Raw genomic sequence first — 16806 nt, forward strand, 5'->3', positions numbered from 1 at the left:
CCACTGAGCCACCGTGCCACCCCGTGTCACTGTTCTTTGCGTGTTCCTTGACGACATTGAAGTCATGGTAATGACAAATTACTCCAACATGTTTCTCCATTCGGACTGGTGTCAAGCAAGGATTTGTCATCACTCTAACACTTTTCTCTATCTACCTGATTGTAATGCTTCACCTCACCGCTGACAAGCTCCTTAGAGTGGAGCTAACTTAATGTAGGAAATTATGCAACCTCTACTGCCTTTGTGCCAAACCCAAAGTCATCCCAATCAGTACACAGATGATGCTTGTGTATGGGTAATCTCAAAGTACATTCTCCAGGCCATCATCAGCACCTTTACGGAGGCATATGAGAATATGGGTCTCACCCTGAACATCCACAAGATGGAGGTCCTCCACCAACCTGACTTGACGTTGTGGAGCAAAACCTGATCATCAAACTCAGCAGGGAGGCCTTAGAGAACGTTGACTACTCTTAATACCTTGGAAGTGTCCTGTTGGATGAAGTTGCTGTTTATAAAGACATCCAGTATCACCTCCAGTGTGTTAGTGCAGCCTTTGATTGCCTGAGGATAAGGGTGTTCAATTACATCAACATCAGATTCAACACCAAGATCATGGTTTTTGAACTGCGATGATTCCCACCCTTCTGCCTGGCTCTGAGACATGGACTGTCTACAGCAGACAACTCAACGCACTGGAGCAATACCACCAATGCTATCTGGGCGAGGTCCTGTGGATCCGCTGGAAAGAAAGAAGAGCCAACTGCAGTATCCTTGACCAGGCCAACATCCCTAGCATCGAGGCACTGACCACCCTTGATCGGCTACGATAGGCTGAACACAATGTCTGACGTGAGACTCACAAGCATGTGCTCTGTTCCCAGCTTCGAAATAGCAGACGAGCCCCAGGTGGACAGAGGAAACACTTGTGATACCCTCAAGGCTTCAGTGGCAAAGCACGGCATTCCCACTAATACCTGGGAATCACTGGCCCAACAGGGAGGATGTGCATCCGGGAAGGTTTCGAGCACCTCGAGACTTGCTGTTGGGAAAACGTGGAAGCTAACCTAAAACAGTGAAAGGAGCACGCTGCCATTCGAACACCCAGCTCACCCCTTCCTGTGACCACTGCCTGCCCTGATTGTAATAGAGCCTGCAGCAGCTACACTTGGTCTATGGTCTCACCCTGAGAGTGGAAGAGAGTCACCCTCGTCTGCAAGGGACCACCAATGATGATGATGACTTTGTCATCCTTGTCCTTCCTGCTTACTGGAATATGTTGGACCAGAACTTTGATCATTCGGCCTTTAGTGACTCCCACATATCAAATGTGGACTTGCCCAATAACTGCTGCTACCAATTGATGTTCTGTAGTTCCTGCCTAATGCTGACATAATTTCCCCTCCCCTGATTTATCGTGGAGCTCCTACAGTGTGGAAGTAGGCCATTTGGCTCACTGAGTCCATACCAACCCTCCCTACTCCCGTCATATCCCTATAACCTTACATTTCTCATGGCTCGTCTTCATACCCCTGGACACCAGGGCAATTTAGCATGGGCAATCCATCTAACCTGCATATCTTTGGACTGTGGGAGGAATTCAGAACAGCCAGAGGATCAACCTTACTCATACTTCTTGCATTGAAATAAACAGACTTCAGCCCATCAGCCCCATCAAAGAACAAAACAGCACAGGAACAGATGGTTTGGCCCTCCAAGCCTGCACTGACACATTTTGCCCTTCCATACTAAAACTGTCTTCACTTACAGGATTCGTATCGATCTATTTCCTTCCTATTCATGTATTTGTTCAACTTTGTACTTACTGCGAGGTTCTGACTTAACCTTAATCATGGCTATCTTAAAACTTAAGAAGGAGTTGTGATCATACTTAGGTAGTGATTAGAATCTATATGGTTGAGGGTGACAAACAGGAAATGAACAATGACCTTATTGGGTATTTATTGTAAACCTCTAAATAATGGGGAGGAAGTAGAACGGAACACCTGATTATGGCAGATTATGGAAGTCTGCAAGACAAGAAGGTATGGATAGTTAGAGTGGAGGGACTGGAGAGGGGAGAAATTCCTGCAATGCATGCAGGAAAACTTTCTGGAACAGTACGTTTTCATTACTGCCACGGAGAATGCTGTGTTAGATCTGGTCTTAGGAAATGAGGCAAGCTGAAAAATAGTGATCATAACAGTTTCCATATGATACTGAAAAAAGACAAAAAATATTTAATATTTAATAATCAATGATTAAGTTGATCTGAAGTACCTTGATTGGAAACATGTTTTGGTGGATAAAATATTGGATGAAAAATGGGAGAATTTGAAAAGGGAAATGAATAGTGTGCAAGCCAGTTATATACCCATATCCAAAGCTAGAGTACCCTGGATGAAGAAGGATAGTGACGAGAAAATAAGGAAGAAAAAGGCAGATGATGCATACCAGAATAGTAATAGCATTAGAAATCAGGAGGAATACCTCAAATGCAGGAGAGAGGCTCAGGCTGGAATAAGGAAGGCTAAGAGTGTAATGAGATCAGAGAGTATGAGTTTCCTGATTGGTCCATTCAGGGACCCTTCGCTGACAGGTAAAAAGAGGAGTGTCAGAGATTCTGGCATTCTGAAAGCTGACTCTACTAGAGTCAATAAAAAGTGACTTGGTGAAAGGATACATGATTCTGTAGAATGATGGCAAAGAAGAAGCATGAGGAAAGGATGGCAGGCTGTACTTAAACAAATAGTATCATGTTCTTCAAGCATAGTAAAAGGTTAGTGAAGAATTGAATGGGAGCCCATAAGGAACAAGCAGGGTAAGCTGCTCACTGAAGCACTCCAGGTAGAGAAGTTACCAGCTCACATGGGTTACTGAGAGAGTTAAGGGAGCTGAAACCAAAAGAGAAAATGCTGGAAAATCTCAGCAGGCCTGGCAGCATCTGTAAGGAGAGAAAAGAGCTGACGTTTCGAGTCTAATTAACCTTTTGTCAAAGCTGAGTTAAGGGAGCTGTTGGCAGAAATCATCCATTCTGAACACAGTCCTGGGGAAGTGGAAGATTGAAAATATTTAAGAAAGGGACAATAGATAACCTAAGAAACAACAGATTTCTCAGCTTGCCACCTTGGGTTGGCTCAGTGGTTCGCATTGCTACCTCACAACACCATGGGTTTGATTCCAGACTCCAGCAACTGTTTGTGGAGTTTGCACATTCTCTCTGTGTCTGTGTGGGTTTCCTCCCACCATCCAAAGATGCGCAGGTTAGATGTATTGGCCGTGCTAAATTGTCCATAGTGTTCAGGGGTATGTAAGTTAGGTGCATTAGTCAGGGTTAAATATAGGATAATAGGGCAGGAGAATGGGTTTGGGAGGTTACTCTTTGGAGGGTCTGTGTGGACTTGTTGGGCTGAAAGGCCTGTTTCCACACTGTAGGGATATTCTATAACTCATGGAGGCCATAATACACTTAGAGAAAAATCACTTGTACGAAAAAAAAACCAACGTGTTAAAGGCAGGTCATGTCTGACAAATTTAACTGAGTTTTCTGACAAGTTTGGACATTCAGAAAGCAATTGAACACAGTGCCATATGACAGGTGGGTGAGCAAATTATAAATGTTTGGGATTGATATGCCCTTAGCAGAATGGATTAAAAATTAGCTAAAAGGTGAGAAGGTTTCTAAGATTGATGAAGAGTTGAAAGTAAATTTTGCCAGGGGTTTGTGTTGCTACACCCACTCACCTGCATGAGACCTACTCGGGGCAAGAGGGGAAAGAGAGTGCTTTGCAGCATTGAGGAGCAGGCCTTCACCTTGGCAGATCCAGTTTATGGGCGGGGCTCGGAGGTGAAAGGACGTTCGCATTGGGCGGATCTTCGGTTTCTCGGGGGCAGTCTGTGTCTGAGATGTTCTCTGGAGGGCCGGGCCTTGTGTGTGGGGGCGGGGTGTGTTTGTTGGCCTGACCCTGAAGGGGTGGATCCTGAAGAGATTAGGGCCTTTCTCTGCAGCCCATTTCCGAGCTGGATGACTCTCCTGCTTGGAGCCTGTTGTGGACTGAGGAAGTGTAAGACATGGTGGGTTTGTGGAGGAGGACGCAGCGTTCGGCCCGGCCGCCGTTTATTGTATCAGAGCCGGAAGAGCAGGTAAAGGGAGTCCGGGGCCGAGAGCATGCGTCTTGCTGGAGGCACCGCAACATTACCTGGGCATGGGAAGGTCGCTAGAGATCCCCATGTGTGTTGACCCAGATCCCCAGTATCCCTGGAGCTGTGTACACTGCACCCTCTGCACCCCGAACTTCGTGCATTCTTGACGTCGCCGACTTTGCTCTGTATCCTGCAACTTGTGTATCCATGCCCCAATCCCACTTATTCCACGTAGTGTACCCCTTCCCTTGCATCCGCTATCTTATTTATCTCTTGTACCCCGTACTCCATATATACTGTTAAAATCACAAAGCACCAGGTTATAGTCCAACAGGTTTATTTGGAATCACTAGCTTTCAGAGCACTGCCCCTTTCTTCAGGTGGTTGTACCTTCACTACCTGATGAAAGAGCAGCATTCGGAAAGCTAGTGCTGCCAAATAAACCTGTTGGACTATAACATGGTATTATGTGATTTTTAACTTTGTACACCCCAGTCCAACATCAGCATCTCCAATTCATATATATGGGACTTTACATTCTGTACATGACTGAGTACTCCGTACACTCCCAGATTACTGAGTTTGATTCACGTTGCGACCTTGAACATTTCTGCCTCCACTTCCGAGTCCACTTTTTCCATCAAGACTCCTGCCCATTCTCTTGCCTCCAACACACCCCACCCACCTGGACACTCTATGCTGGCTTGTTACCTGCCCTTGATCTCTGCAGTTTCAACTGCTGTCATGACATAGACCGCCTCAACCTGTCCACCACCCCCTTACCCACTCCAGCCCCTCACCCACTCCAGCCCCTCACCCTTGCAACACACAGCCCTTTATTCCCTCTGCTCCAATCCTAATGTCTCTGTCAAGCCAGCTGACGGATAGCAGGAGAGGTGCAGTGGTAGTTCGGCGCACTGACCTTGACACGCTGAAGCCAGACGCCACCTCGCAGGCACCTCTTCGTACTGCCCCCTCGACTATGACCTCACCTCCCATCACCAACCATCATCTCCTCAGACCATCCACAACCTCACCACCTCTGGGGATCTCCCATCCACAGCCTCATAGTCCGAGAACCCCGCACAGCCTCATTCCTAAGATTCACAAATCTAACTGCCCCAATTGACCCATTGCCTCCGCCTGCTCCTGCCCCAGCGAACTGATCTCTGCATACCTTGACACTGTCTTGTCCCCCTTAGTCCAGAAACTCCCCACCTACGTTCGGGACATCATCCACACCCTTCACAAACTCCAAGACTTTTGTTTCCCCGGCTCCCAATGCCTTATCTTCACCATGGGCATCTGAGTCCTGCATACATCTATCCGACATGACAAAGGCCTCCAAGCCCTCTGTTTCTTCCTCTCACGCTGACCCAACCAGTATCCTTCCACTGACACACTTATTTGCCTGGCTGAATTGGTCCTTATCCTCAACAACTTCTCCTTCCAATCCTCCCACTTCCTCTAAACTAAAGGGATAGTCATGGGCACCTGCATGGCACCCAGGTATGCCTGCCTGTTTGTCGGGTACATGGAACAGTCCATCTTCCACAGCCACACTGGTACCATTCCCCACCTTTTCCTCTGCTATATTGATGACTGTATCAGTGCTACCTCGTGCTCCCACGAGGGAGTTGAACAGTTCATCAAATTCACCAACACCTACCACCCTGACCTCAAATTCACTCCCTCCCCTTCCTGGACCTCTCCATATCATATCTGGTGACCAACTAATCACGGACATCTACTACAAACCCACTGACTCCCACAGCAACCTGGACTGCACCTCCTCCCATCCTGCTTCCTGTAAAAATGCCATCCCTAATTGACAATTCCTCTGCCTCTGTTGCAACTGCTCCCAGAACGACCAATTCCACCAAAGAAAATCCCAGATGGCCTCCTCGTTCAAAGATCAATTCTTCTGCTCCTCGGATGCTGCCTGGCCTGCTGTGCTTTTCCAGCACTACACTCTCGACTCTACTCCAAACTCCGCATTCCTTATGTATGCACTATACAACATGAGCATCCGACATTATATAGCTGGTTGTAAGTTTGCTTGCTGAGCTGAAAAGTTTGTTTTCAGACATTCCATCACCATGCTAAATAACATCATCATTTAGCCTCCAATGAAGTGCTGGTGTTATGTCCCGCTTTTTATTTATTTGTCTTTGTCTCTTAAGTTGGGTGATATCATTTCCAGGAGAAAGTGAGGACTGCAGATGCTGGAGATCAGAGCTGAAAATGTGTTGCTGGAAAACGCAGTAAGTCAGGCAGCTTCCAAGGAGCAGGAGAATCGACGTTTCGGGCATGAGCCCTTCTTCAGGAAAGGGCTCATTCCTGAAGAAGGGCTCATGCCCGAAACGTTGATTCTCCTGCTCCTTGGATGCTGCCTGACCTGCGCTTTTCCAGCAACACATTTTCAGCTCTGATATCGTTTCCAGTTCTTTTTCGCAGAGGTTGGTAAAGGGATCCAAATAGATGTGTTTATTGATAAGGTTCCACTTTAAATGTCAGGCCTGTAGGAATTTCTGTGCGTATCTCTGTTTAGCCTGTCTTACGACAGATCTGTTGTCCCAGTGGAAGTGATGTCCTTCCTCGTCTGTATGTAAGGCTTCTAACGATAGTGTGTCATGTCTTTTGGTGGCTAGTTGGTGTTCTTGTATCTTAGTGGCTGGTTTTCTGCCTGTCTGTCTAATGTAGTGATTGCTACAATCCTTATGTGGTATTTTGTAAATGACATTTGTTTTGCTGATTGTTTGTATAGGGTCCTTTCGGTTCACTGTTTAAGTGTGTTGGTAGGTTTGTTGGCTATAATGATGCCAAGGGGTCAGAGTAGTCTGGGAGTCATTTCAGAGGTGTCTTTGATGTATGGTAATGGGGCTAGAGTTTGTAGACTCATTGTGGCTGCTTGTTTGGGTTTGTTGTTTAGGAATCAGCAGATTGTTTATTGGTACCCGTTCTTCTTGAAAATGCTGTGTCTGTATTTTTCCTATGTGTTGTGGCCCTTTTCAATAATGTCCTGACGCAGCTTCGTTTGTGGATGATGGAATGATTGCTTCTGTAGTTAAGCATCTGGTCTGTGTGTTGCTTTCTTGTAGATGCTGATCTGGAGTTCTCCATGGAGAAAATGAGGACTGCAGATGCTGGAGATCAGAGCTGAAAATGTGTTGCTGGAAAAGCGCAGCAGTTCAGGCAGCATCCAAGGAGCAGGAGAATCGACGTTTCGGGCGTGAGCCCTTCTTCAGGAATGAGGAAAGTGTGTCCAGCAGGCTAAGATAAAAGGTAGCGAGAAGGAACTTGGGGGAGGGGCATTGGAAATGCGATAGGTGGAAGGAGGTCAAGGTGAGGGTGATAGGCCGAGTGGGGGTGGGGGGGCGGAGAGGTCAGGAAGAAGATTGCAGGTTAGGAAGGCGGTGCTGAGTTCGAGGGATTTGACTGAGACAAGGTGGGGGGAGGGGAAATGAGGAAACTGGAGAAATCTGAGTTCATCCCTTGTGGTTGGAGGGTTCCTAGATGGAAGATGAGGTGTTCTTCCTCCAACCATTGTGTTGCTATGGTCTGGCGATGGAGGAGTCCAAGGACCTGCATGTCCTTGGTGGAATGGGAGGGGGAGTTGAAGTGTTGAGCCACGGGGTGGTTGGGTTGGTTGGTCCGGATGTCCCAGAGGTGTTCTCTGAAATGTTACGCAAGTAGGCGGCCTGTCTCCCAATATAGAGGAGGCCACATCGGGTGCAGCGAATGCAATAAATGATGTGTGTGGAGGTGCAGGTGAATTTGTGGCAGATATGGAAGGATCCCTTGGGGCCTTGGAGGGAAGTCAGGGGGGAGGTGTGGGCGCAAGTTTTGGATTTGTTGTGATTGCAGGGGAAGGTGCCGGGAGTGGAGGTTGGGTTGGTGGGGGGTGTGGACCTGACTAGGGAGTCACTGAGGGAGTGGTCACGCTGATAGGGGAGGGGAGGGAAATTTATCCCTGGTGGTGGAGTCCGTTTGGAGGTGGCGGAAATGACGGCGGATGATACGCTGTATATGGAGGTTGGTGGGGTGGTAGGTGAGGACCAGTGGGGTTCTGTTCTGTTAGCGGATGGAGGGGCGGGGCTCAAGGGCAGAGGAGCGGGAAGTGGAGGAGATGCAGTGGAGAGCATCGTCGATCACGTCTGGGGGAAATTGCGGTCTTTGAAGAAGGAGGCCATCTGGGTTGTACGGTATTGGAACTGGAAGAAGTGGAGGGCTTTGAGACGGCAGGAAAGGAAGAAGTGCTCCACTTTCTCAAAGCCCTCCGCTTCTTCCTTTCCCGCCGTACCAACCAGTACCCTTCCACTGACACCCTCCTTCGACTGACTGAACTGGTCCTCACCCTGCACAACTTTTCTTTCCAATCCTCCCACTTCCTCCAGACCAAAGGAGTAACCACGGGCACCCGCATGGGCCCCAGCTGTGTCCGCCTCTTTGGAGGATATGTGGAACAGTCCATCTTCCGCAGCTACAGTGGCACCACCCCCCACCTTTTCCTCCGCTACATCGATGACTGTATCGGCACCGCCTCGTGCACCCTCGAGGAGGTTGAACAGTTCATCCACTTTACCAACACCTTCCACCCCGACCTCAAATTCACCTGGACTGTCTCAGACTCCTCCCTCCCCTTCCTAGACCTTTCCATTTCTATCTCGGGCGACCGAATCAGCACGGACATTTACTATAAACCGACCGACTCCCACAGCTACCTAGACTACACCTCCTCCCACCCTGCCCCCTGAAAACACGCCATCCCATATTCCCAATTCCTTCGTCTCCGCCGCATCTGCTCCCAGGAGGACCAGTTCCAATACCGTACAACCCAGATGGCCTCCTTCTTCAAAGGCCGCAATTTCCCCCCAGACGTGGTCGACGATGCTCTCCACCGCATCTCCTCCACTTCCCGCTCCTCCGCCCTTGAGCCCCGCCCCTCCAACCGCCATCAGGACAGAACCCCACTGGTCCCCACCTACCACCCCACCAACCTCCATATGCAGCGTATCATCCGCTGTCATTTCCGCCACCTCCAAACGCCACCTCCCACCAGGGATATATTCCCCTCCCCTCCGCTATCAGCGTTCCGAAAAGACCACTCCCTCCGTGACTCCCTTGTCAGGTTCACACCCCACACCAAGCCAACTTCCACTCCCGGCACCTTTCCCTGCAACCGCAAGAAATGCAAAACTTGCGCCCACACCTCCCCCCTTACTTCCCTCCAAGGCCCCAAGGGATCCTTCCATATCTGCCACAAATTCACCTGCACCTCCACACACATCATTTATTGCATTTGCTGCACCCGATGTGGCCTCCTCTATATTGGGGAGACAGGCCGCCTACTTGCGGAACATTTCAGAGAACACCTTTGGGACACCCGGACCAACCAACCCAACCACCCCGTGGCTCAACACTTCAACTCCCCCTCCCACTCCACCAAGGACATGCAGGTCCTTGGACTCCTCCATCACCAGACCATAGCAACATGACGGTTGCAGGAAGAACGCCTCATCTTCCGCCTAGGAACCCTCCAACCACAAGGGATGAACTCAGATTTCTCCAGTTTCCTCATTTCCCCTCCCCCCATCTTGTCTCAGTCAAATCCCTCGAACTCAGCACCGCCTTCCTATCCTGCAATCTTCTTCCTGACCCCTCTGCCCCCACCCCCACTCCGGCCTATCACACTCACCTTGACCTTCTTCCACCTATCGCATTTCCAATGCTCCTCCTCCCTACCTTTTATCTTAGCCTGCTAGACACACTTTCCTCATTCCTGAAGAAGGGCTCATGCCCGAAACGTCGATTCTCCTGCTCCTTGGATGCTGCCTGACCTGCTGCGCTTTTCCAGCAACACATTTTCAGCTCTGAAGTTCTCCATGAACTGTTTGTTCCACTGATCATCCCAACACCCACAAACTCCCCTCAGTCTCCTACGATCTTAAGAAAAATGTCCTAGTTTGTCCAATCTCTCCCTATAACTCAGGCCATTGAGACCTGGCAACACTCCTGTAAATTTCTTCTGCACTCTTTCCAGTTTAAACATCTTTCCTATAACAAGGTGACCAAAACTGAACGCAATACTCCAAGTGCAACCCCACCAATGTCCTGTACAACTGCAACATAACTTCCCAACTTCTGTACTCCATGCCCTCACTGATGAAGGGCAGTGTGCCAAAAGCCGCCTTCACTGCCCTGTCTACCTGTGACTCCACTTTCAGAGAACTTTGAACCTGAACTCCAAGATCCCTCTGTTCCACTACACTCCTTAAGGCCCCACCATTCGCCATGAAACTCCTATGTTGATTTGACTTTCCAAAATGCAAGATCTTACACTTAGCTATATTAAACTCCATTTGCTATTTCTCGGTCAACTTCCCTAGCCGATCAGGGTACTACTGCAATTTCTGAAAACCTTTCTCGCTGTCCACGATACTGCCTATTTTGGTGTCATCAGCAAACTTATTAATCATGGAGAAAGTGAGGACTCCAGATGATGGCAATCAGAGTTGAAAAGTGTGGTGCTGGAAACTTATGCCTGAAACGTTGATTCTCCTGCACTTCAGGTGCTTCCTGACCTGCTGTGCTTTTCCACTGCTACACTTTTCAAAACTTACTAATCAGGCCTTGTACATTCCCATCCAAATCGTTGATACAAATAACAAATAATAACGGGCTCAGCACCAACCCCTGAGGTACTCCACTCATCACAGCCACGATAACCCTCTGCTTCCTACCATCAAGCCAATTGTGTCTCCAAATTGCCAGCTCCCCATGGATTCCATGCGATCTAACTTTCCAGAGCAACCTCTCATGTTGCACCTTATCAAAGTCGTTATTTGTGAACCATGTATGCCTGCAATGGGCACGATTAGCACAATGCTGATCTACATAGAACATTAGGCCACAAAGACCATGTTGAGCCTGTGCTGGCTATCTACAGTGATCAAACTAGTACCACTCCACTGCCCTAATCTTTTAACTTTGTAAGTTTCTTTCCATAGATTGCCCATTCAATTCCCTGACAAAATAAATCATTGTCTTTGCTACCACTACCCTTAAATGATCAAGGTCAATTCCATTACAGTAAAAATAATGTTTCCCATTGATTATTTATTTATTACTGAAAGCCTTCAAATCTGTGCCATCCAAGCGAGTGAGGGCAGGAATAGGAGGATAGAGCAGATGAATGCATGGCTGAGGAGCTGGTGTATGGGAGAAGGATTCACATTTTTGGATCATTGGAAGCTGTTTTGGGGTAGAAGTGACCTGTACAAGAAAGATGGATTACACCTAAATTGGAAGGGGACTAATATACAGGCAGGGAGATTTGCTAGATAGTGAGGAAAGATTTCAATCTGAGACTCATACAGTTGAGAACAAAGGCGAGTCAAACAGTCAGGGCAAGCAGAGACAAAACAGAGAACAAGGTAGGACTGATAAATTAAACTGATTGATTTCAATGCAAGAGACCTAACAGGGAAGGCAGATGAACGCAGGGCATGGTTAGGAACATGGGACTGGGATATCATAGTAAGTACAGAAATGTGGCTCAGGGATGGACAGGACTAGCAGCTTAATGTTCCAGGATACAAATGCTACAGGAGGGACAGAAAGGGAGGCAAGAGAGGAGGGGGGTGGTGTTTTTGATAACTGATAGCATTCCTGCTGTACTTCAGGAGGATGCTCCCGGTTATACATCCAGGGAAGCTATTTGGGTGGAACTGAGAAATAAGAAAGGGATGATCACCTTATTTGGATTGTATTATAGATCCCCTAATAGTCAGAGGGAAGTTGAGAAACAAATTTGTATGGAGATCTCAATTATCTGTCGGAATAATAGGGTGCTTATGATAGGGGATTTTAACTTTGCAGGCATAGACTGGGACTGTTATAGTGTTAAGGGTTTAGATGGAGAGGAATTTGTTAAGTGTGTACAAGTAAATCTTTTGATTCAGTATGTGGATGTGTCTACTAGAGAAGGTGCAAAATATGACCTACTCTTGGGGAATAAGGCAGGGCAGGTGACTGAGGTGTCAGTGGGGGAGCACTTTGGGGCCGGCGACCATAATTCTATTTGTTTTAAAATAGTGATGGAAAAGGATAGGCCAGATCTAAAAGTTGAAGTTCCCCATTGGAGAAAGGCCAATTTTGACGGTATTAGGCAAGAACTTTCAAAGTTGATTGGGTGCAGATGTTCACAGGTAAAATCACAGCTGAGAAATGTCAAGCCTTCAGAAATGAGATAACAGGAGTCCAGAAAAAATATAGAGTGAAAGGAAAGGTTGGTAGGTATAGGGAATGCTGGATGACTAAAGAAATTTAGAGTTTGGTTAAGAAAAAGAAGGAAGCATGTGTCAAGTATAGACAGGATGAATCTAGTGAATCCTTAGAGTATAAAGGAAGTAGGAGTATCCTCAAGAGGGACATCAGGAGGGCAAAAAGGGAGCATGAGATAGCTTTGGCAAATAGAGTTAAGGAGAATCCGAAGGGTTTTTACAAATACATTAAGGACAAAAGGTAACTAGGAAGAGAATAGGGAGCCGCAGGAGATGGGGGAGACACTAAATGAGTATTTTGCATCAGTATATACTATGGCAAAGGACATGGAAGACATAGAATGTAGGGAAATAGATGGTGATATCTTGCAAAATGTCCATATTACAGAGGAGGAAGTGCTGGATGTCTTGAAACGGGTAAAGGTGGATAAATTCTCAGGACCTGATCAGGTGTATCCAAGATCTCTGTGGGAGGGTAGCGAAGTGACTGCTGGGCCTCTTACTGAGATATTTATTTCATCGATAGTCACATTTGAGGTGTCGGAAGACCGGAGGTTGGCTAACGTGGTGCCACTGTTTAAGAAAGGTGGTAAAGACAAGCCAGGGAACTATAGACCAGTGAGTCTGATGTCGGTGGTGGGCAAGTTATTGGAGGAAATCCTGAGGGACAGGATGTACATGTATTTGGAAAGGCAAGGACTGATTAGGGATAGTCACATGGCTTTGTGTGTGGGAAATCATGTCTCACAAACTAGATTGAGTTTTTTGAAGAAGTAACAAAAGGGGATTGATAAGGGCAGAGCAGTAGTTGTGATCTATATGGACTTCAGTAAGGTGTTCGACAATGTTCCCCATTGGAGACTGGTTAGCAAGGTTAGATCTCATGGAATATAGGGAGAATTTGCCATTTGGATACAGAACTGGCTCAAAGATAGAAGACATAGGGTGGTGTTGGAGGCTTGTTTTTCAGACTGGAGGCCTGTGACTAGTGGAGTGCCACAAGGATTGGTGCTGGGTCCACTACTTTTCATCATTTATATGAATGATTTGGACGTGAGCATAAGAGGTATAGTTAGTAAATTTGCAGATGATACCAAAATTGGTGTAGTGGACAGCGCAGAAGATTATCTCAGATTAAAACGGGATCTTGATCAGATGGGCCGATGGGCAGAGAAGTGGCAGATGGAGTTTAGTTTAGATAAATGTGAGGTGCTGCATTTTGGGAAAGCAAATCTTCCTACACACTTCATGGTAAGGTCCTAGGGAGTGTTGCTGAACAAAGAGACCTTGGAGTGCAGGTTCATAGCTCCTTGAAAGTGGAGTCGCAGGTAGATAGGATAGTGAAGAATGCATTTGGTATGTTTTCCTTTATTGGTTAGAGTATTGAGTGCAGGAGTTGGGAGGTGATGTTGCAGCTGTACAGGACATTGGTTCGGCCACTATTGGAATATTGCGTGCAATTCTAGTCTCCTTCCTATCAGAAAGATGTTGTGAAACTTGAAAGGGTTCAGAAAAGATTTACAAGGATGTTGCCAGGGTTGAAGGATTTGAGCTATGGGGAGAGGTTGAATAGGCTGGGGCTGTTTTCCCTGGAGCGTCGGAGGCTGAGGGGTGACCTTTAGAGATTTGTAAAATCATCAGGGGCATGGATAGGATAAATAGACAAATAATTTTCCCTGGGTTTGGGGAGTCCAGAACTAGAGGGCATAGGTTTAGGGTGAGAGGGGAAAGATATAAAAGAGACCTAAGGGGCAACTTTTTCTCATAGAGGGTGGTAAGTGTATGGAATGAGCTGCCAGAGGAAGAGACTGCAATTGCAACATTTAAAAGGCATTTGGATGGATATATGAATAGGAAGGGTTTGAAGGGATATGGGCCAGGTGCTGGCAAGAGAGACTAGATTGGGTTGGGATATCTGGCCAGCATGGACGAGTTGGATCGAATGGTCTGTTTCCGTGCTGTACATCTCTATGACTTCTTTAACTCTAATTCCCTGTTCCACCAAGTGAAGGGACCAATTTATGTTTGTTGACCTTATCTGTACTTGTCATAATCTTATACACCTCGATCAAAGCTCCCGTCAAGTTTCTTTTCTTCAAGGAGAACATGATGTGAAGGTGATGTTGGACTGAATTGGACAAAGTCAAAAATCTCATGATACAGGTTACAGTCCAACAGATTTATTTGACGGTTCAAGCTTTTAGAGCCCTGCTCCTCCTGCAGGGGTGTGTGAGAGAGGGAGACCTCATCCAATCTAACGTTTTTGCTTCCATCCTTTATCCCAAGAATCATTTTGATAAATCTCTGCTGCACTTTCTTAAGGACTTCCGCAGACTTCCCAGATTGTACAAAGTTACAAATCTCACAACTGGTTATAGTCCAACAGGTGTATTTGGAAGTACTAGCTTTCGGAGCACTGCTCCTTCATCAGGTGGTTGTGGCGTATAAGATCCTAAAACACAGAATTTATAGCAAAAGTTTACAGTGTGATGCAACTGAAATTATGTATTGAACAACACCTGGATTGTTTGTCTGTCATCTTTTAGAATGACCATGTTGGTTTCAGTTCTTTCATATGTAAACCACAGAACTTTTTTATACAGTTCCCTTCTCAAGCAAATAGGTATCATGTTTTATCAGATAATGCACTGAAGAATGTGAGTTCAGACTAATTTTCATTCTAAAAAAGGGATTTACAGAATCTGACATGGATTCATGTAGTTTTTGAGCAAAATAAAATCCACCCCACAAACGTATATGTGCGCGCGCATGTCCCACGAAGGTCCAAGGTCTAATGTTCAGGATGACTGAAGTCATCACTGACTCAGTCAGAGAACACTTAGCAGTATGGGACATTCAACCTCAGTCCTTTGGCTGACCGCCCTCCAAGGTGAACTTTGGGAGAAGCAACCATGCAAAGTGGCCGAGCAGAAGCTGATAGCCAAGTTCAGTACCCATGGGGATGGCCTCAACCGGGACCTTGGGTTTATTGTTACACTACAGGTGATCTCTTGCTCTCTCTCTCACACACACTTGTGGACCCACATTCTCAAGCAGGCTTTCTCTCATACCATCACAGATACACACCCACACATGCACCCTCTCACAGACTCATACCCCTTTAGACTCGCTCTCGCAGACATTTATACACACACACACACACACACACACACACACACACACACACACACGCGCGCGCAAGCACACATACACACATAAGTTTGTGGGGTGAATTTGTACTTGCATTTTTACATTTTATTTTGCTCAAAAACTGCATGAATCCATCTAAGATTCTATAAATCCCTTTTTTTTAGAAATAAAATCTGTCTGAACATTGGGGCACAGACAGCCTCACACAGGGCACCTCACACCTTCAATTCATAGTCTGAGATGACATGACAACTATCGTTAAAGTTCACTTGAAATGTAATTCTAAAAATAAAGTTCTGGGATTTAAATTTGAAAGTACTGAAATCAACATGGTCATTCTAAAGGATGAGAGATTTAATAAACAATCCAGGTCTTTTGATTTGATTAGATTAGATTAGATTCCCTACAATGTGGAAACAGTCCCTTTAATCCAACCAGTCCACACTGACCCTCCGAAGAGTAACCCACCCAGACCCATTTCCCTCTGACTAATGCACTTAACACTATGGGCAATTTAGCGATTCACCTGACCTGCACATCTTTGGACTGTGGGAGGAAACCGGAGCACTCGGAGGAAATACACGCAGAGACAGGAAGAATGTGCAAACTCCTCACAGACAGTCGCCCAAAACTGGAATCGAATCTGGGACCCTGGTGCTGTGAAACAGCAGTGCTAGCCACTGTGCCATCCTAAATATAGCTTCAGTTGCATCACACTGTAAACTTTTGCTATAAATTCTGTGTCTCGTGATCTTATACTCCACAACCACCTGATGAAGGATTCGTTCTCCGAAAGCTAGTGCTTCCAAGTACACTTGTTGGACTATAACCTGGTGTTGTGTGATTTTTAACTTTGTAAACTCCAAACTGGCGCCTTGAAATCATTCCCAAATGATGGTAACTTCAAATGGAAACAATAGTTGTGGCTTAACCAGAGTTTTCTAAAGTTTCTGCATAATTTCCCTCCTTTAGTACTCTGTACCTCTGTTCGTGAATCCCAAGATCGTGCATGCTTTGCTAACTACTATCTCAATATGTCCGACCATATGAACGTATGAATAAGGAGTAGGCCACTTGATCGCTGGAATCTCTTCTGATGTTCATTGCTGTTCTGTTTCTGTTTTGAATTATACCAAGGCTAGATAACACTTGAATCTGCTGCCTAACAATAATCTATGTCTGGCTTAATAATATTCAACCACTCAGCCTCCACCTTTTTCTGAGACCA

At 46.4% G+C, this 16806-nt stretch overlaps 1 protein-coding gene across 4 annotated transcripts in view; it reads left to right on the top strand.

The window, feature by feature from the left end:
• Nucleotides 1-3903: 3903 nt before the first annotated feature.
• The window catches only part of LOC140477175 (uncharacterized), a 218748-nt gene continuing 205845 nt past the window's right edge, over nt 3904-16806 (top strand). For 2 of the 4 annotated variants that reach the window (XM_072570597.1, XM_072570599.1), the window contains exon 1: nt 3905-4143. In XM_072570597.1, coding sequence (XP_072426698.1) covers nt 4072-4143 — 72 coding nt within the window. In that variant the 5' untranslated portion in view covers nt 3905-4071. Of the gene's footprint in view, nt 4144-16806 lie in introns of all 4 variants that reach the window. The other 2 variants (XM_072570598.1, XM_072570600.1) reach the window with 2 other exon arrangements.

The sequence above is a fragment of the Chiloscyllium punctatum genome, chromosome 5 (genome assembly GCF_047496795.1).
Source record: "Chiloscyllium punctatum isolate Juve2018m chromosome 5, sChiPun1.3, whole genome shotgun sequence".
NCBI lineage: Eukaryota > Metazoa > Chordata > Chondrichthyes > Orectolobiformes > Hemiscylliidae > Chiloscyllium > Chiloscyllium punctatum.